At 39.7% G+C, this 20,915-nt stretch overlaps 1 protein-coding gene across 2 annotated transcripts in view; it reads right to left on the reverse strand.

The window, feature by feature from the left end:
• Positions 1-20,915, reverse strand: part of cyp7b1 (cytochrome P450, family 7, subfamily B, polypeptide 1) — a 204,013-nt gene that overhangs the window by 32,983 nt on the left and 150,115 nt on the right. For both annotated transcript variants that reach the window (XM_067980175.1, XM_067980173.1), the window contains one exon: positions 1,955-2,088. In XM_067980175.1, the coding sequence (XP_067836276.1) occupies positions 1,955-2,088 (134 nt within the window). The remainder of the gene's footprint in view (positions 1-1,954; positions 2,089-20,915) is intronic.

The following is a 20,915-nucleotide window of genomic DNA, read 5'->3' on the forward strand; positions in this document are numbered from 1 at the left end:
GGTGACTATCAGACAGATGCATCAGAGGGTGGCTATCAGACAGATGCATCACGTTGCATAAGGATTGAGGTGAGTGGCAGTGGAAGGTGCATAAATGAGGATGTGAGGAAGTGCATAGAAAGTGAAGGATGGTTACTGCTGAAACTTAAGTGGGTGTGAGGAGTGATGTACGCTTGACAAGACAGAGTGAGGTGTTGGAGGTGTGAATCAGCAACTGTACTCACTTTTCCTGACCTGGTTAGGTCATTAAAGTGCTTCCTGCACTGCAGCACGTTCCTGCTGCTCACCTCTTCTGTCACCTCCAGCCTTCTTGGTGGCAGAACCAGGTTTCTTCCTCCCATCAGTTGGGTAAATTACCTCCCTCCTGGTTCTCACTGCACCCAGCAGTACTTCAAATGAAGCATCCGTGAATCTGGGCGCTGCCTTTGCTCTCTTGGAATCCATGTCTTCACTTCCCCCTTTCTCCTCCAAAATCCATTTCTCCATTGGCCCTTTAAATAGTGGACTTCAGATTGCATCATGCGGTTGTGCAGTACACCTGCTGTGCAGCTTGGAGACGCTAAACCTGGAAGCAAAAATAATTGCCTCCAATTGAGATGCGATCACAGATTCCGACGCACTCACTTCACTTCTGGGTTTCCCATACGAAAATCTGCTCACCCGCTCTCTTCCCGGGTTCAAGTGAAAATCATGTCCCTGATTTTCTGGCTGCATGGGGAGGGCGAGCCCTGGAGACCTGCCTGAAGTGGCGCTTGCACCTGCCTACCCCATGCAAAAGAGGTGCTCTTCTAATGTCCGCAAAAATTCCACTGGGGTCAGATCTGGAGGGTACGATGCTGGTGTAGCACCTGGGATCAGGAGGCATGGAATTTTGGCTCTGTGGTGTTTAAACTAAAAGTAAAAAATGTGGTTTGTGCTTCTAACATAAAAAGGAGAATCCAATAAATATTAATTATTGAAGCCAAAACAGTTATTTGCTACATTTTAAGCAATATTAAGTCAGTGTCTATTTTTATACTTGGTGAATATTTTAAATAACAAAATCTAAAAATTCTTCAGAAATAAGTCAATTGTTTTCCTGTCACCTGCTAAAAACTGTGAATGCATGTTGTATGCATCAGCTGAAAATAGTTTATCTTCCATGGCATTTATACTTTATTTCTAGTGGAACAAAATAGGAAAAAAAAACCTTTCTGGTAGATGTATTCAACAAGGTAGGTTTTTTTTGTGAAACACAGCATTTACGTAATCATTCTCTTATTAGGAAGATCTTGCTGAACTGTTGACAATGATGTACAGTATTGCTTCGCTGGAATGACGTTTGGGGAAAACGATTCTGCTGCACCACCACACAATACCAATTAGAGAACTATTTTCCGCGACAGGTCAGAAATTTACATTGTTTCTCGCAGAAAGATGTGCTTTTTAATTTCTTTATTAAGATGACATTCATGTCCCTTGCGACTTTTCAGCACGACAATCATTTGCTCGTCATGTCGGAAACTGCAATCAGCGAAATCGCATTCCAAGACAACGCCGTGCCAGCAACTCCAAGCATCGTTTTGTGTTTTCCAAGTGAACTGCTTTGGAAAACATTAATTATTTTTTTAAAATACGTATTTTCCCCTAGATTTTTGACAAGATCTTTTTAAGATAGAAAATAAACAAAAGATTCCGTGGCAGAATCAGCACAGCTTTCCACATTCAGAGCGGTCCAGGCATGGACTGCAAGACGTTTGAGCTTTATTCCCAAAGCTAATCTTCAAATGTTGTTCTCTCAGCTTTTTCATGAGTGCTTTGTGCAACTGCCTTTGAGAAAACGTTATTGCCATTTCCTTAAATACACCAGTTACCAGGAAATTGCTGGGTCATGTGGCTGTACAACAAAAGTAAAAAGAATTTACAGCCCTATTTGTCAGTGGCGGCTCAGGCTGCACTCTATTTGAAAACTCACCTATGATATGAATCGTGAAGATGTCTCCCCATTTCTGCTGACAAGAACTAAGAAGTCCAGGAGTATGTTGACTGAATTCAATTGCCTTGCCCAAAAATGGAATCCAGCCTTGTTCTAGTGGAGGCTCTCCGGGTCTATATTCAAAAAAAGAGAAAACATAATTTTTTTTTAATTCAACAGAAAATTGCTGTAAAATGAGTTAATTCTCTAAGAACTCTTGTAGCATTCTTTCCTTCCAGACAATAAATAAGTCAAGAAATATTTTTGATTAAATTACTGATACTGTTTTGTACTATTCAGCCTGTTTCAGCAAATACTGTCCAAATGCTTATTGACCCCCTCTTTTTAAATTTATTTTAACACCATAATGTATTAAGATAAAATTTCCTTTACACGGTCACCAAAGTTGTAATTAGTCTGGAATTGTTGAATGATAACATATTTCTACTGATGAAGGAGTAGTATGTATTTTACAAGCCACCACTTAAGATGACTCTTCAAAGAGTTCAAAATTTAACACAGCAATAACACTGTGCGTTCCTTTTAGGTACTTTTATATCTGGTACTTGTATAGGTACAGGAGAATGATATCCATGCACCACCTCCTCAGTTTTACAAAACTAAAACCTTATCCTGCTGACACAATTATAGGCCCATGAAAATGTGCGTCCACAAATCTATTGTCAGCATAGGGGAGGCAGTTTTGACAATTTAAATGCGGGACCTAATGTGCAGATGTTGCTCTCTTGCAACTCAAACCACAGAGCCAGATTATAAAAGTGCCTTCTGCACTCTTATTATGTGAAGGTTTGCTATGGACAGCTTACTTTTGACAGACTCACTGTGATTTCCATTATAGCTCCTATGCCCCATGACTCAATTTTCAATTTTCGAAATGCAATTTAAAATTTGATAAACAAAATAATATTGCAAAAGAGATCAAACTGTGGAATCGTTTTATTGCTATTTATGGGATTTTGCTTGCGTAAATTGGCTGCCATGTTTCTTTACATTACAACAGTGACTACAATTCATTGGCTGTAAAGCATTTTGGGATATCCAGAGGTCATGAAAGGCTCCATATAAATGCAAGTTCTTCCTTTATGTGTTTTTTCACCTCCTTATTTCCTTTTTCTGTCAGTTTTCTCCCATCCCTTCCTCCTTCTGTGAAGGCATTAGCTCCTTGTTGAGCTACAATTCTACACATGCACAACAAAATCAAGAGCCAAAGTACAAGAGTTGGCAGTGAGTGTTGGTGGACTACCTAATGGGAGAGCATCACAGTTGAGCACACACACACACACACACACACTTTCCAGAGAGGTAACAGGATCATGGTCAGAAGTGAGATAGGTGGTTGAATCTTCCCCTCCCTAATCCAGGGATGCTGAACCCAACTGTACCACCCACCTACTGTCCTGGCTGAGATCAGATCAATGAGTACAGATTGGAGATCAGGATCAGAAACCTTCTGGCTTGTATGGCTTAGCTGCTCAGTGTTTTAACCTGCTGAGCTACCGAGTGAGCCAAATCATGTGTTTTCTACGGAAAGGGCACTAACTGCTGCTTGCTGCCATGCTTCCTGTGAATTCCAAAGCCAAATTAAGGAGTTTAATATTTAGTCCAAAATTTGTGTCTTTTTTTAACCTATTTTTGACATTTTAAAATTACATAACAATAATAATATGCGAGGAGAAAAAAGCAAAAATATAAATAAAAAAGGCGAATTTCACACTTTATACAGCAAAACAGCAATAATGCATCAATAGCAAACTTAAGTACAAGTTAAGCATCTGGGGGCAAGGTTTAGACAATTAACAGTACACTCAAAAGCTCACATAAAACCACGACAAGAGGTAGTATGGTGAGAGTTTCAACAAGGACTGAGGCAAAGAGAACGATATGAAGTTTTTTTAGGCCTGATTAGCAGGGGTGGTTGTGATCAGGGCAGCTAGTCATGGAATTTATACCATAAATGTTCTTAATGCATAATTAGCAGGCCTCTGAACGATCCGTGTAACAGGATGAAACAAATTAGGTGCAGAAAAAGGGAATGCTTGGGTTAGTGCTTCGGTCGTTCCTTCCGTCCCCAAAAACTTTTTCTCCAAGAAATTTTTAAAAGTACAAAATAAATCTCATTTGCCATATTATACTAGCTCAGTAGCTGGTCTAAAATTGAAAAATAAGTGGGCAGTACTGTTTTAATATTAATACTTTGGCCTTCTACATACAGTGAAATGAACTCATACAATAATGCAAGTTAGCAGAATGACCTAAAAAGGTTACCAGATTTTAGTACTTATAATACAATTGAGGATTTGTAAGGTTTGATTAGTAAAAATTGAAAGTAGCATCCAATTTTACATCTGATATATTTGTGCTGATAAAAAAGAATGCTTTTGATCCAATTCCAACCTTACTACAACTTTCACCATTTTAATAAGCTAATTTTACCGTCAAGTGGTAACAGAAAGCTATGAATCAATGCCTTTAATTAGTTCAATAACGTTCAGTATAACTGTTCAATTTAAAAAGGTTACTGCTGCTCCTTCATAGCATGACATTATTTCTCGATTAACTCTAATGTAATACAACACGTAATTACAGCTGATCGTGTTATATTTTAAGAACTTAAAAACAAAAAATTAAATATAAAAATGTGTTTGTAATTATAAATATATAACACTGAACAAAAGGGAGGTACTAGTTAGATAGATAAATCCAAATTTCATAATGAATACTAAAATAAATCCAAATTTCATAATGAATACTAAGATAATCACAAGATTGCATTTTGCCCATTTTTGTTAAAATCCTGTGTGATCCAGATAAATATCTCTGCTTTACAGTATTTTCTGCAGGTTTTATATAAAAAAAACAAGAAATATTATTCTAGGGATTAGAATTTTAAAATCCAATACTCACAGTTTGGGCAATTCAATAAAAGCTGTACTGGACATTATCTATTATTTATCCAATATTAAGTGACCAAACATATGAAATTCTAATATTTTGAACTTAAACACAGCCAAATGTTTTATTGATGTTAGATAATTGAATGTTGCTGCATGTAATGTAGGTCATTTTATGATCCAACTGGTAAAAAAAAATAAAATAATTGAGAAGCTGATTTAACATTTTAGTGGAATGTTTAATGCAGTTTTATTGAAAATTTAAAACAAAATAATTTTCGTGAACTTAATTCTAAAGTTCCCTTCGTGTAATTTCGAAATGAGATTCAAGGAAAAGTGATAACAAAAAATTGCAATTAGATGGATTTACTACTGGAGGTTAAAGTAAGTTAATGAAATAAGATTATACATTCCACTTTCAGTAAAATCTAGGCTTTAATGCATTTTAAAAATTTCATTTATAAAGGTCCAACAACAGGGCAAATTAAAAGATGCAGCTTTCAATGGATAGCTGTAGGAAGATTTTCACTGGTTTCCATTCTAACCATTATGATAATATTTTTAGAAAGAGGAACAATTTGATGTCTCGTCAACCCAGAATTACTCGTTTAGTTTGGCATCAGCATGGTTTCGAGATCGGTTTTGCCAGTGCAAAAGGGAGAAATTACAAATACCAGCAAAGAAAATTGTTGTGTATAAAATAGGTACATTCAAACCCTATAAAGGTAATAATCATTTTACACTCCATGTTACTGCTCTGAAATCATACTGAATTTCAACAATGTTAATTTACATGTTGTGCCTCGTACGTAGAATTGCTTTGTTTCACCATTTTCATTAGTAAATTTATTACCCTGACTTCTGTTGTTAATGAGCTTTAGTCACCCTCCTGATATAGTAGATTTATTTGTGTGAATTAGCAGAGTTCATGCAGCCTTTTGGGACCATACTTTTCTTCCTGCTGTGTTGATGTGTTCTCAGGCAGTGGCTCTTATGTATTTTTTTCTTCCCTTTAGCAGTGTAGTGATTTACTTTCAATACCCCCATGTAAAATATACAGGGGCAGCTTACCTTATTATTTAAAAGATTTTTGTTTGAATCTTTCAATATGCATTCAAATTTTAGTATTTATATATTCTGCATGAATCAGTAATTAAAACAACGTTCTGTGGCATGATTTTAAATAATAAAAGCATCAAGCCAATGGATTTTATCTCAAAGCCCCCTTTACAACCTGCAGTATGGACTGTAGAAATAGATAGGATTACTCTGGCAACATCTGACAATCAGCCTTGTTCTTTAACTATCAATTTAACTCGATTGAATCTACAGTGTTCCTTTATACTGCTCAAATATTTTCCTTTATGTACCTATTCATTGGTGCTTGTGTTTTGATTTTTTGACTTTATTTTCAAAAAATAATAAACCATTGCAAAAACAGTTAACTTCTATTAAAAAATCTAAGTGTTCTTGTTTTGTTAACATATTTAAAAAAAGAGATATATTGTATTTTGAGTCTGCTACTGCAGCACTATCCAGTAATTCTTTTTGTTCCATAACTGTACTGCTAGTGTGTTTCCAGTACTGAGCTTTAACGGATACTAGTGAATACGCCGTGGCACTATTCATGGTAGATCAGGAGCATTATACCATGTAATGCACAAATTATTCTGCTGCTGAAGTGCAGTTTAGTGTAGCCTAGTATGTTCCTTTGAGGCCATGAGGTGTAATTGCTGTGCCTTACTGGGTCAATGAGAGGCTAATTGTTGTTACGCAAATCGTCAGTTGAGACCAACTTTTTTTTTAAAACACTTTTTTTTAAAGTGTGGCTCCTGAAGCCATATCAAAAGCATTTTCTGTTGGTGGGGATGTTCCTTTGTTTCTGCTCTCCCTTTTAAACACTTTTTAAGTGTTACACAGAAAATAGCATATGTAACACCTGAAGTGTAATAGGCACATCTCAAAACTTTTATATTACCACTAGACCTCCCGTGGGGTTGCTCATGATGAGGCACAAGATTCTCTGGTTTTATAAAAATAGATGTGCTTATGCCACCTAAGGCATAACATCAGGGCAACTGATTTAGAGCGACTGCATGAGACAAATTCCACATTTTCTAAAATGTAATCTGAGATTTTTACTGGTCCTTAAAAAATTTCAGTTATTGGGAAAAAATTGTAGATGAAAAAAATTTTCAAAAAGCAATTTGTGTGCAATCTGACCAGGTTCCCAATCACAGGGTGATATACTCTCAATTTAAAATAACTATAATGTGTCACAGAGCATGACACATTTAACATTGAAAATACATATCGCAGTGTCTATAAAAATAATAGGTACTGCAGGTACTCATGCGTTTTCAATGAAGCACGAATCACACGTACCAAAATGTAATAATGATATATAATAGATAGATATTAAACACATCGGGGGTCAACTTCCTCAGTGTTTTTGGTGTATTTCTAGTGCATAATTGGGCCAAGTAAAATTTTGTGGCAGGAAAATCGGATACAAGTCATTTCCGTCGATTTTCAACATTTAAATCGCTTTCCCTAAGTTCCCTTGCACTTTTTGTTCTTTCCGCTGAGTCCCAAGCACCTTTATTCAAATATATAGTAATGAGGGCCAATGATACCTGAAAACTGGAGCTGTAGTATCAGCCTTGGCTCAAGGGCAGCAATCTCACTTGTGAATCAGAATGTTGTGGCATCAAATCCCACTCCAGAGATTTGACTACATAATCTAGGCTGACACCTCAGTATAGTACTGAGGAAATGCTATACTGTCAGAGGTTTCAGATGAGACGTTCAAAGAGATGGGACATCATGAGGTCATGAAAGTCTTTCTCTCTCTCCTCTAGTTCCATCATGTTCTGTAATCACCTGGTGCCACATTCTCACTAGCACTTTCTAATTGCCCTCAGGTGAAAGTATCTGAGCTGGTGCCTGGGGGTGAAGTAGTAAGTACCATAGGGAGTGAGTTAGAAGAAGTTGGGGCAGGAGATCTGTGCAGGAACTCTTGGATGGGCTTCAGTCCATATTCAGCTCCCTCTTCATCTTGATTCTCCTCATTTTTATCACTATCATAGTTGACAAGGAGGTAGTTGCGTTTGTGCTATTCTTTCTCCTCTTCCTCATCATCTTCAGGATCTGCAGGAAAGGACAGCTGAAGGTAAGAATGAGTGAGCATTACCCCCTTGGGATTAAGGACACAGAGAGGTGGGTGGAAGCTTGTGTCTGTGTAAACCTGCACAGGGATGCCAAGGCAACAATGTAGGTGCTCAGTTACTGACAGTGCCAGCAATATGGCACCAACCTTACTATCTTCCACATCAAAAGCAGAGTGCCTCCCCACTGGCTCCATGGCCTTCTCCTCATAGGGCACGAGTTGTTTTAGGGAGGGGATGTCCCCTCCAGTGGTCCACCTCTCAAACATTGTGCGGCAATTTCTCCTGCAAGAAGACCGAGTAAATGAGAAAAAAGCTGAAAGTTCAGGAGTGTGTGCCATGTGGCATCATGGGAGAGCTGAAGTAAAAGACTTGGGTGTATCAACCAGTTAAAGTGGAGGAAAGGGTTATAGGGTTGTGCATATAAGTAATTGCTGTTAGGGGAACTGAGTAGCCATAGAGCAAGATCCAGAGTTCGAGTCCCTCCTTAACCAGAGTGTATTGAGAAGGGTTAGTTGTACAAGTGTTGCTTTCAGAGGGTGGTAATGTGCTGGCATTCAGTATAGGCAAGGAAGAATGTCCAGTGTGTTATCTTGCTTGTTCTGGTGAGGTCATCAAATTTCTTACAGCACTGGTTTGCAGTTCTTGGGGTGAGAGAGTTGGCACTTAGTGCGAGTGCCACCTCCCTTCAAATGGCACAAGTGTGATTCCTGGTAGGTTTGCTGGCACAGACACCCAGTAGTCTGTGTCTCCTTAGCTCAATTTCCTCCAGCAGGGCTTGGAGGTCCGAGTCTGTAAAATTCTGGGTTCTTCTTCTATGTCTGGATTGATGAGTCATGCAGTGAAGTTATCTGAGAGTTAAGTGAGTGATCCAGGCTCCTTCCTTCCTTATCAGGCTGTTTCCCAGTCTGCTGCTGAAATGTTCAACCAGAATTGTCTGGGCAGGAAAAGACCAGCTGGTCCATTAAGTCTGCCCCACACCATGATGGCCGAAACATCATGACTGAACATTTCCTTTCTCCCTTCTCCCCTCTCTCCCACCCCCCACCCTTGCCACAACCATGTAATCTCCTGGGAGAGGCAAAAAGTTTGATCCTGAGTTTTGTCACTTACCCATGATGTTGGTCCATTTGCAAATATTCAATTTTGACAACCTGAGGTTTAGCATATTTATAAAGTACAGTAAAACATTTTAACAGACTGATTCTATATTCGCTGTTGCTACTATATAAATGGTGTGTGTCACAACATAATTTTTCAAAATGTTGAAAAAAACCTGTGAACCATGCACAAATGTTGCAATGGTTACAGGTTGAATCTGTAAAAATGTGCAAAGTTAAAAATTATTTTCAGCAGTTTATTTATATAAACATATTTATGTAATTTTTCTCTTTAATTTCCTCCCCTTTGTTTCGCATTTTTGTGTTTGCTGCAGGATACCAGCAGTGCGACTAACAGTAGAGCTCGGGACTCGGGCTACTTAAGACAGTACTAGCAAAAACAAAAATCAACATTTCAGGATTGCCATTTGTTTGCACATGCCAGTTTAATGAAAATATATGGTGAAAATGCTGACATTGTTAAGATTCTCTCAGCACATGCTATGGCATGGGGTATTTATATGAAGAATGGCAAATATTAAAAATGTTCCTAATTTTGTCCATTAGAATAAAATGGAATTTTTGTAGCCACATTAACTCTGTGCTTTCTGAGTTTGTTTAACACAAAGAAATTTATAAACTTAACAATTGTAAAAAAAATTTTTTATACAATTTATATATTTTTGTTTCACATTTTGAAGGGATTTTTTCCACTCATCTTTCAGATTTTCTTGTACTATATGCCATTCCCCAACTGAGAATATTGGCAGCTGATGTGCTGTTAGATCCCTGCCAATGTCTGTCTTGAGCCAGCCTTAAGGAGGTACCCAGGACCAGTCCTCCTCTCACTAAACTAAACTAATACTAAATTAAAGTATGCTCCTCTTAAATTGGGATTTAGTAATGTACCAACTGACTTTTCTCTTCTGTTGCAGTATTAACAAATTATTCAACTGCCATGGAAGAATTATTGAAATAATCAGTTTAAAAGTCACACCCATCCAAACAGCAAAACATATACTGCACCTCGCTGGGTTCATGGGATTCTACACTCTGCCTGATGTAAGCACTGAATTTTATTGTATTCTTAATCAATATTTCTTGAACATACATCCTTAATATTTTGCTATGTACTTTGGCAAAGGAAACACTGCTGTACATTGAAGCCATCCAAATAGCCTGAGTATTACAATCTTTGAGTTCCTGCTCAGCTTGGCAGTATTGGACTGTGCTTGTCACATCAGGGGGTGTTTCTCTTTGCTTCACTTAATGGTCTGCTAGTTTAAACAGAGAAATAGCAAATAACTCATTCCGCTTGCCAATCTATTACAGCTACAGAAATAGATGGCAAGAGATGAAATAATTTCAGCAAACAATACAGACATTTACATCCCATCTGTGAAGGTGACTTATACTACATGCAGAACAACCCATTTTGATTAATCACAAGATATTTACTGGCTCAAATCTAATCAAAGATCATGGGATCATAGGGTTTTACTACTATACATTGCATGGGAATTTATGTAGCCACATTAACCCTGTGTTTGCTGAATTTTTTTAACACAAAGAAATTACACCCATTTACTATTGTAAAAAATGTATTTATACATTTTTGTTTCACATTGAGTTTTTCCCCCACTCATCTTTCAGTTTTCCCTGTACTACATGCCATTCCCCAACTGAGAATATGGGCAGCTGATCTTCCATTAGATCCCTGTCCATGCCTGTCTTGAGCCAGCCTTAGAGGTACCTGGGAACAGTCTTGGTTAAGCCTTCCTTGGGTGATTTCTCTTTTATCATGAGGGAAGGAGTCTCACCCATACTTGGTTCCTCATCTCTAAGGGCTTTGCTGATATCAGGCTCACAATGAAGAGAATTGAGAATGGAAGCCACATACTACAGCTCTAGATCACAGTACCTTCAGATCACTTTGCTATGGTTCTCTTTAAATTCAAACACCAGCACTTAACAACAGACTGATGCAGGGCTTCTATATTAAAAGAAAGACTTGCATTTATATAGTGCCTTTCACGACCTCATGACTTCCCAAAGCACTTACAGCCAATGAAGCACTTTTGAAGAGTAGTCACTGTTGTAATTGTAAACAATTTTACAACACCAAGTTATAGTCCAGCAATTTTATTTTAAATTCACAAGCTTTCGGAGGCTTCCTCCTTCCTCAGGTAAATGTTTACCTGAGGAAGGAGGAAGCATTTACATTTACCTGAAACATTTACCTGAGGAAGGAGGAAGCCTCCGAAAGCTTGTGAATTTAAAATAAAATTGCTGGACTATAACTTGGTGTTGTAAAATTGTTTACAATTGTCAACCCCAGTCCATCACCGGCATCTCCACTGTTGTAATGTAAGAAATTAATACAGCAAACGTTTATTCCAATTAGTATAAACAACACTTTTTCAGACTTAGACCATCACATAAATGACAGTAGTTCTGAATTTGCTGTTATGGTGCTAGTGAGAAACAAAGTATTTTGTATGCTAACAGGTTTAGCAGTTTTTCTTCTCTGCATATCAAAGTAATATTTCAGATACATTTTCCACAACAGCATTGCAATTGGTGAGTGGATTGTACTGCAAAAACAGCAATACACACCCAGTATTTACAGGGTTAATTCTGGGCAAAATGGAAATGAAGCAAAGTCTAATCCTAGATTATAGATCAAATCATCAAATCTTGACCTATGACAACTTACACCATGTCCTCAATTATCCCTTCAAAGCTGATAAAGGATCATGAAAACTCACCTATTATTTAGAAAATTAAGTGCCTGTGGTTGTCTGCTTTCACTTTATGAACAGAGCATTACATTGAATAGGTAACATTGTGACAAATATTTAGATAGGCTTTTTGTCATATTCTAATTTAATGCACCTAATTGTACCCTTCACGCTCTGTCATTCGGTCAAAAGCTGTATTCTTCACAGTGTTTCCGCGGGGTAAAAAAGACGCAACTCAAAAATCCAGGGGAAAATTAACTTAATGCTCCAGGTCCATGAACTCACATCAGAGAGATGTTTCGCTATCATGGAGACGCGAGGGTCATCGTTTACTTCAGACACGTTTAGATCAGCAGCGATAGGCTTAACACTATTAAACACCATGTCAAAGAATGTGTGTACCAACGGAGAAAATCTAATGCTAATTCAACTTACGATGCTCACTTAGCAAAGAAATGCAGCTCAATTTTTCAGCCTTTTTATTACAAACAAAGATCATTCTGATGCCATTAAGTGTCAAGAAATACAAAGCGACATGCATGCAGTCTCATGAGAATGTTCCAGTATATCCCAAAGAAACTGCCACTTCACATGTAGATTATCTCCCACTCAAAAATGAGGGCTCATTGTGTCCCCTAAATATAAATGAAAGGATTTTAAAATATATATATATTTTAGTTCTCCTTTTCATGTAGTTATATCCTTTTTTAATTGCTACTATAAATAGCAGCAATTCACAAAAAAAATGTTTCAAAATATCTAATCTTTCCCCAGTATGAGAAAACATTAATCCAGATCTGTCTGGAAGAATTCTGCAATTCATTACCCTATAGTAATCTTTCTTGCGTCCTGTGTGCATAACCTTCATCTTCCCCTGTCCTATAATGTTACCTATCCAGTAGTATTTTGTGATTGGTATCTGGTGCTAAGACCACCCTCACAGCATGTAGAAGTGGCTAAGAGAGACACTTTCTCTGGCCTCACACGGAAATGTCACTCCACAGGGCACCGATGATTCAGCTGCGCACTGTTCAGATTTTCCATAGAAAAGAGGCACCTACTGCAGAGGCTTCAGAGCATAACTCGAGCAGAGAGCTGATGGTCCGCAACAGTTTCCTGCCGCTTATTTCTACAATTTATATTACTGAAGTTTAAATTATACACATAGTGAAGTCATGCAATGTTTCCAGGCATACTTTAATCTACACACCCTTCCAAAAGCATAACGTAAATTTTAACATTAACTCTTAGCTTTTGAGCTGCCAAAGGAATGTAATTCTTTGTTCTGAATGACTATGTTTCATGAACAAATCACAATCTTGCAATTTGCTGAATAGTCTGGAAATGTATCCATCTACAATTGTCAACATTTTCACAATAGAAAAGGAAGGTAAGGAAAGAAGGGTAATGTTTCTTTTACACTTTTAAAAATGTACACAAAAATTATGGTGAATTTTCATTACCATTGCAGTATATTTTGGGAAGGAGATATGCAAAACAGTATTCTGGATGATAATGGATTATTTCTAATAAATTGATTAGTCCATATTATTATACACTTATTTCTCCACTGCAAATATTCAAGGGTTTCTCCTTCAGTTTTTTACTCTTACTTCTTCTCTCAAAGAAGCACCTCAAAACATGGCTACAGTGCTTCATCCATGTGGCTATTCATGTCACTCCAGACCGTGAATGTCTGCAGGATAATTTACCAGAAGGGCATCACAGCTGAGCTTACCATTGCTTTCATCCAGCTTGCACACAAATGGATATACAAGGATGCTCGGTCAGAAGTATGGAAAAGATCCTTGTGAAAACCAAGCCATTTGGAATGATCCTGGGGCTGGAGTTTTCCTCTGGAGCTGTTTTGCCACCGGAGATGGGTTGGGGGAAGACAGCTGCTCGGTGCCCCAACCCTGATGTTACCCCAACCCATTTTCTGCCGAACCTAATTTTACAGGCAGAGCAGGCTCCCAGCCAACTCTCGGCCACATGGGAAAGCTCACCACTAATAGGGAGGAAAACTCAGTGGGGGCTGCTGTGGATATTCGCTGCAGCACATAAAGAGGAAGAGTTAGCTTTAAAGGGGCAGAATGGTCCTGAATTTTACCGTTGTGATTTAATTTACTGCCTCAGACTGAGCCAAGGCTGATACAAGATTCATGACAGGAGGCAGAGAAGAGGGTGAGGTAACCACTACTAAGCCCTCTCTTTCCAAAAGGGTCTTCAGTGGGCTTTCTTTCATTGCCACAGGATATACCGCGACCTCTCTCCGGATGGTAGCTGTGGCTGGATATATTTCAGGCTGGAAGCAACGAAACCACATGATTTCTCCACTCTACCATCATCTAAATGTGGCATGTTGATAAAGAGTCGGGCAGCTAAGATCCCTGCTGGGAACGGCGGAAAAACATTTCCAGATTTCAGGTGGTATAACACAGGAAAATCCAGCCCCTGATATCTTTATCCAAAAGGTGTTTATAAATGGTTAATGGGTTGACGTTTGGCTGTGTGATATAAGTAATTAATGTGTTAACACATTTGTGTAAAATTCCTGTCTGTTATTCTAATGAAGAAGTTAACCTGTTTAAAATATAACCTAGTATGTTTTGAACTGAGCCTTCTGATGTTATTAGCACACAAAATTCTCCACCAACTGAGTATTGCTAGTTTGCTTTTCAATAACAGTAACACAAGTTGAACTGTGAAACATTGCTAAGAATGCAGATATCCCCTCTTTATAACAATGTTTATGATTACAATGTAATCAACACAAAAACAGTTCCCTTTAATTGAGGTTTTAAATGGTCATAATATCAGGTATGAAAATTTCCTCTACAAGTTCAACAGTATTGGTAATTTTATTAAGACCAAGTCACCTGATCTTACTATCAGAGCACTGTTAAAAGAGCAGATACAAATACTCAAGGGAACTTTAACCCACCCCTGACCAGCAGGAATGGGGTAGACTCACAGTTAAAATGGCTATGCTAAGACTTACCATCCCACTCCCGCCTGCCACAATCTTAACTGGGCCCTTTTTTTAGGCAGCCAAGTTGCCCATCTGACTCAGGAAGGAGCCTCATTAATATATGCTAATCAGGGTCCTATGACATCGATAGGACTGTGATAGCATTTTAAGGGCCTATTAAATGGCAGGCCTGCCATGGGCGCCTAGTTCAGTAAAATCTGGCAGAGAAGAAGTAGAGGTGCTGTAAGGGATATCAAAAACTTTCCTTAGTGGGGCCAGGGGGAGCAGGATTGATCCTCTGGGGCCCATAGAAAAGTCTGGGCCTCTGCTGCCCCGATCCTCCCCCTCCTGCAGCTAACCTTGGTGCCAGCGAGTGGCCTCTGGACCCCATAATGTTGACCTGCCGAAAGCCAGCCAGCTGCCTCTCTCCGTTTATTCCAGGCAGGGATGTAAATGAGGCCTGGCCGTTAAAATTGGCTAAGGCTTCCCACAGAGGCTCCCGGGCGGGAAGGCTGTCAGTTCTCCCCCGACTCCCCACCTGGGCATTAAAATCCATCCTTCAGTCAGGGACTATTAACAGAATTAGTTATAATACTTGCTCACCTAGAAGCAACAAAAGAGAGATGACAGATGAAGCAGCTTTACACTGCTCGCCTCCCCTGCCCATCCAAAGAATGTAATTAGCTCTTCTGCAATTAACTGATCGAAAGGAAGACAGTGCCTTAGGTCACAGTGAACCTATACTAAACTCTCTTTCTGCATCTTCAAGAAATGTGTATGAAATGCCTATGACCCGTGTGACAGAAGAATCCTTGGTATTCTAAGACTAGAAATCATTGATGGTGATAATAGTGAACTAACCTGTATTGCGTATAGCAGTCTTCTTTTTTAGCGGAGGCATGGACTAGTTTAAAATAAATGTGTTATTTAATATAGTGGACAGAGGAATGTCATTCAAATGGATTAATTGTCTGTTTGCTAATGTTGACAACAATATTTTCTAGGGTATAGTCCCTCCTTCAATCAGTGCTTTTCTTGCTGTGTGCCTCACTACAGTGGAATCTGCTGTTCTGATTAAAGTTGCATTGGTGCGTTGCAGCATTTGGTTGCTTTAATGCAAAACTGCTTTTAAGAGCTTTCTATTGTTACTGTTGGTGTTATGCAATTAGTTTTAACACTTACTACCTCCTCCCCTGGCCTACTTAAATCAAATGTAAGGAGTCGTACAACACCAGGTTATAGTCCAACAGCTTTATTTGAAATCACAAGCTTTCGGAGCTTTCCTCCTTCGTCAGGTGAGTCACTCACCTGACGAAGGAGCAAAGCTCCGAAATCTTGTGATTTCAAATAAAGCTGTTGGACTATAACCTGGTGTTGTACGACTCCTTACATTTGTCCACCCCAGTCCATCATTGGCATCTCCACATCATACTTAAATCAAGCCTAAGATGATGGGGGAGGGTGTAAATCGGCCATTTCTCCTGGGGTTCAGGCAGATTGGGGTTTGTTCTCCATCAGAAATCCTGCCTCAGGGAATGATGGGGGGTGGGGGTGCATCTTCCACCTGTTCCCGCTTCAAACTGGTAGCAGTTTGGGGGTATGTCTGAGAGATGTTCTCCGGTTATCTTGGAAATTCTGCCCAGCTTGCCTCTCTTAGACCCAGCAGAGCTGGTGTGGGTTCTGTTCTGGGCCTTCTGAATGCCCCAAGGAGGCAAGGAGCAAGGGTAGTCAGTCTCAGAGAGGATCAGTTACTTCAGAATGGTTTCCTTCTGCAAACTATGAACATTGTCCTCTCTTTGGGCCATTAAGGAACTCAGGCTCCCCCACTGAACCACCAGTGGAGGGGGAACCCAGCAATTTCGGGACGTGGGTTTGGTCTTTTGTGCCATTTATGTTTTTCTCTTTAACAATTCCTAACTCTATATAAAATGCAAGTCCATCTAAGGCTGAATGTATCGATATCTGGGAAAGCTCTTCTAACACCATGTTAAACATTGATGCATTGGAGATTGTCAAATGAACTCTGTGAACTCCTTTGATCTGGCCTGCAAAGCCCTTGCTTTCTCTTTTGTGTGTTTCTATACAAAGATGATTTTGACTTCAGCTCTTGAAACTTCCTGGGCCTGGATAACTGGGAACAATAGGTTCCTCATCAATTGGTTTTGATCAATCAGGGAGGAGCATTCTGTTTAACGAATGGGCCACTCTTTCTGCCTCAGGAACTTTAAAAAGCTGAAGCTACCAAGTTTTTAAGCTTCAAGAAAGGGGGGAATGTAGGCAATAGGGCAAAAATAGGGGAAGGAAGGGGAAGGCTTGCATTTTGTTTTCTGAGCATGTGGTAGTTGGAATTTTTGTGCATTGGGGGTCTCACTTTTTAACATACGGGGGTCTTGCATTATTTTGTGTATAGTGGGTCCTTAGCATGGACTCTTGTATTTTTCTGCATGGGAATTTGCATTTCTGTGTAATCATATGTGATCCACTCACTGGTTTTGACACATGTACCTGGCCCCCAGCTGTGAAAGGTTGGATATCCCTGCTGTAAGCTGTGAGGAAAGGCTCAGACAGCTGAAACAGTCACCGCTACAATTTGTGGAATTACTGGGGCAACTTTCAACTTCAGCATGAGTGTAAATTGGGTGATGTCGAATAGACCACCCCTTATACACCTCACCCAATTGTCCTTTCCATTGAAGTTGACGGGTGGCTAATCCTATATCGCCTGTTTTATGCCCCCACTGATGTTGAAAGTTCCAGCGACTGTTATGAAAATTCGATACCTATGATGAGATGAAAAGTGCAACTTTAAGTCTCAAAAGTAAAGGCCAATAAAACTGATGGTACATCTGAACTTCAGCACGCATCAGAATCTACAGAGTATGACAATTAAAGGGCCTCTTTTTAAAAGTGATTTTGAATAACATGTCAGTGAGGAAATGAGGATCCAGAATAAAAATGGAACATATTTACTAAGATATTTCAGAAAATTAATGTAAGGACACAGGGCTGACTCTCATCACAGATTCTAAAGCCACCTTTACACTGTCACTCATTTAGTACATATTCCAAGAGACCAAAATCTATGTACCACATTTACACTACTAAATCTGGCTCCGAACCCAGCAGCAGAATAATACTCATGAAAACTGCTGCCAGGATAAGGGAGCCGGGGTTTAGTAACATAAACATCAGGAGCTGGATCATGGATGCTGGTATGTTAGAATCTAACCTAAACGAACGTCAGTTTAAAAGCAACTTAATTTATTTTCTGAAATAGTAACCTACTTTCCCATATCAAGGACAAAGGCCTTGGACAGAGAGGTGATGGAGAAATAACCTTCTGTTTAAGAAGCCTTCAGTAAAAAATATTCCTTGGATGATGGATGGTACTACAAGGTGCCAGTGGTATCCACCCCCTCCTTTTCATCTCCCTCTTCAGACAAGGCAATAGCACCTTCCACCAATAAATCAGCTGTGATTTGAGTTGTGGATGAATTATTTGTGCAAATATGAAAGTATGATTTATGAACAGATGACTCTGCGTCATCTGAGGAGGGTTTGTTCTCTGCTGCATTTTAGACTGAGCTAGATTGCTTACCAAATTGCATGGAGTGGAGCTTTACACGAGTCATGCGTTATGTAATATGGTATTGGCAATCACATTGTATTAGCCTAAACTACAATTATTTTATAAAGAAAATAACTCAAAAGTATATTTGTAGCAAAAAACAGTAGATATTCCATCACTGGAATATCCACCGCAGTGGTCCTGATGTTATGCTCAACATGGCATGACACCTCTATTACAAAACAGAGTATGGGAGATTTGTTAGTAATATAGTAGAAATGGTACATTAACACTCCACACATCATAATCCAGATGCATAATGTGCATTTCTGAATCACACATAATGCTGGAGCCAAAAAGCTGCAGCTTCTTCACTAAGCCTTCCACAAACAAAACCAGGGTTCATAGAATGTAACAGTATAGAAACATGTCACTTTCCATCAAGTCTGTGCTAATATTTTTATCCACAAAAGCCAGGTGGTCTAATCCCACTCTCCTGTTCGCTCGCCAGACCTTTAATATTCTTTTTCAAGTCATTATATAATTCCCTTTTAGAAGAGTTTATGAACTCTAGCCACATTAGAGAAGAACATGGCTGTGGGGCCAGTGAGGAAGGGATGGGCACTAGAACTACTGATGGGTCTATGAGAACTGCTAGCATTGATAGTGTGAGGGGCATTGATGGGGGAACTACAAGCAATGAGGCGGCAGATAGGGACTGGAACCACTGATGGGGAAAGAAGGGAAATGGAAGTTGGGAAGTGGTGTTGAAAGCAGTCCATGAGCCACAGCCAGGTCCTGAGTACAGACCCAAGTCCAGGAACACCAAACCTGACAATGGAGCACAGGAAGCAGCTGGGAGTACAATAAAAGTGCAGAGCACAGTTGATAGTGATGGTCAGGGAAGTATTAGGCACTGGGCAAGAGCTGCAGTGGGAAAGAAGAGGGTGTGAAGATGTTTTCAGATGGGGAGCAGGCCAGAGGCACTGGACAAGAACAGACAGGTAAATTTCATGGTAGCTGAAAAATTCATCATGACATCTTAAACCAACTTCACAAACGTTTTGTAAAGCAATTTGATTGGTATTTCCCTCTACTTGCCAATATGGGATTAGTAACATTCAAAATACAATGGAGTGATTTAGTCACTTAGTTTTCTGCTCTTCGCTTGTTCCTCAGTGGTACTTACCAACTGAGACAAAATGCTTTGTTCATGTTTGGTCAATTAGATATCTGAATGGTGACTTAACAGGTAAGTGTGCATTTCAGGCAATAACTAATTTTTACCCATGGCTGTGAGATGCCCGGAGATATAGGGCTAGAAATTGAGCCATCTAGCACCCATTGTTTCGGTGCTATGCGGCCTCTTGAAGAGCCAAAATGGTGTCTTGGCTGCGCGCGCATGTTTTTAGCGTGACATGTGCCATCTTGGTATAGGTATTTGCAAATAATGAATGCCGGCTGCATGTAAAGTAAGGAGAAAATGGATACAATCAGTGTGCAACGCTGATTTAAACTGATACCATTTTGGAACTTATCGCTCAACTCAACACACAGTCTTAACCACGACCCTCTGAACATATCTTAGAGTGCATGGAGGACACCCCACCAGTGCTATTTAAAGGGACTATACAGGGTTTACAGGTTAGTTGATGGATTATTGCTTTTGGCTGCCGATGCATTTATAACTGTTTTTGGAGGTCTCCTACACTTGAATACCAGGACGCGGGGACATAGCCTAACATTTAGAGCCAGGACGTTCAGGAGTGAAGTTATGTAACGCTTCTACACGCAAATGGCGGTAGAAGTTTGAAACGCTCTTCTACAAACGGCGGTTGATGTTAGCTCAACTGTAAATTCTAAATCTGAGATTGATAGATTTCTGTAAACCAAGGGTATTAAGGAATATGGGGCTAAGGCGGATATATGGAGTTAGGTCACAAGTCCATCATAATCTCATTGAATGGCAGAACAGGCTCGAGGGGCTAAATGCCACTGCCGCTTGCTACCTTCTGTTATGTGCCACCTTCTCCTGCAAGCAAGTGGAACGTGTGTCTCGGTGATGTGCCTGTCATGGTTGAATAGCTGGCAGAGTGTGTGGCCTGTGAGTTGTGGGTGGGCAGCTTGCAACAGTGGTAATGTGTAAGGGTGAGAAGCAGCATCTGATTGGCAGAGTTGAGTACTGATGGAAAGTGTTTGTTGGTGTGTGAGTGATGGGGGTGTGTAGTGTGTGGAGCAGTAGATGCGGCTAATGGTGCAATTGGTGGGAGACACCACTTGACAGTTGACCTCACTCACCTTGACCACTCATGTCAAAGCATTGAACTTCTTCTTGCACTGCATCCATGTTCATGAGGCTGTGCGCTTGGCATTCAATTCATCCCCCGCTGCCTCCCACTGCCTTTTGGGCCTATGTCTGGAGGGTCTCTTGTCACCCCCCACGCCCCCCTGCAGATATAGGATGTCCCTCCTTCTGTCCACCTCTTGCACCAAGGACTCTAG

Source organism: Heptranchias perlo, chromosome 3, assembly GCF_035084215.1.
Source record: "Heptranchias perlo isolate sHepPer1 chromosome 3, sHepPer1.hap1, whole genome shotgun sequence".
NCBI classification, from domain to species: domain Eukaryota; kingdom Metazoa; phylum Chordata; class Chondrichthyes; order Hexanchiformes; family Hexanchidae; genus Heptranchias; species Heptranchias perlo.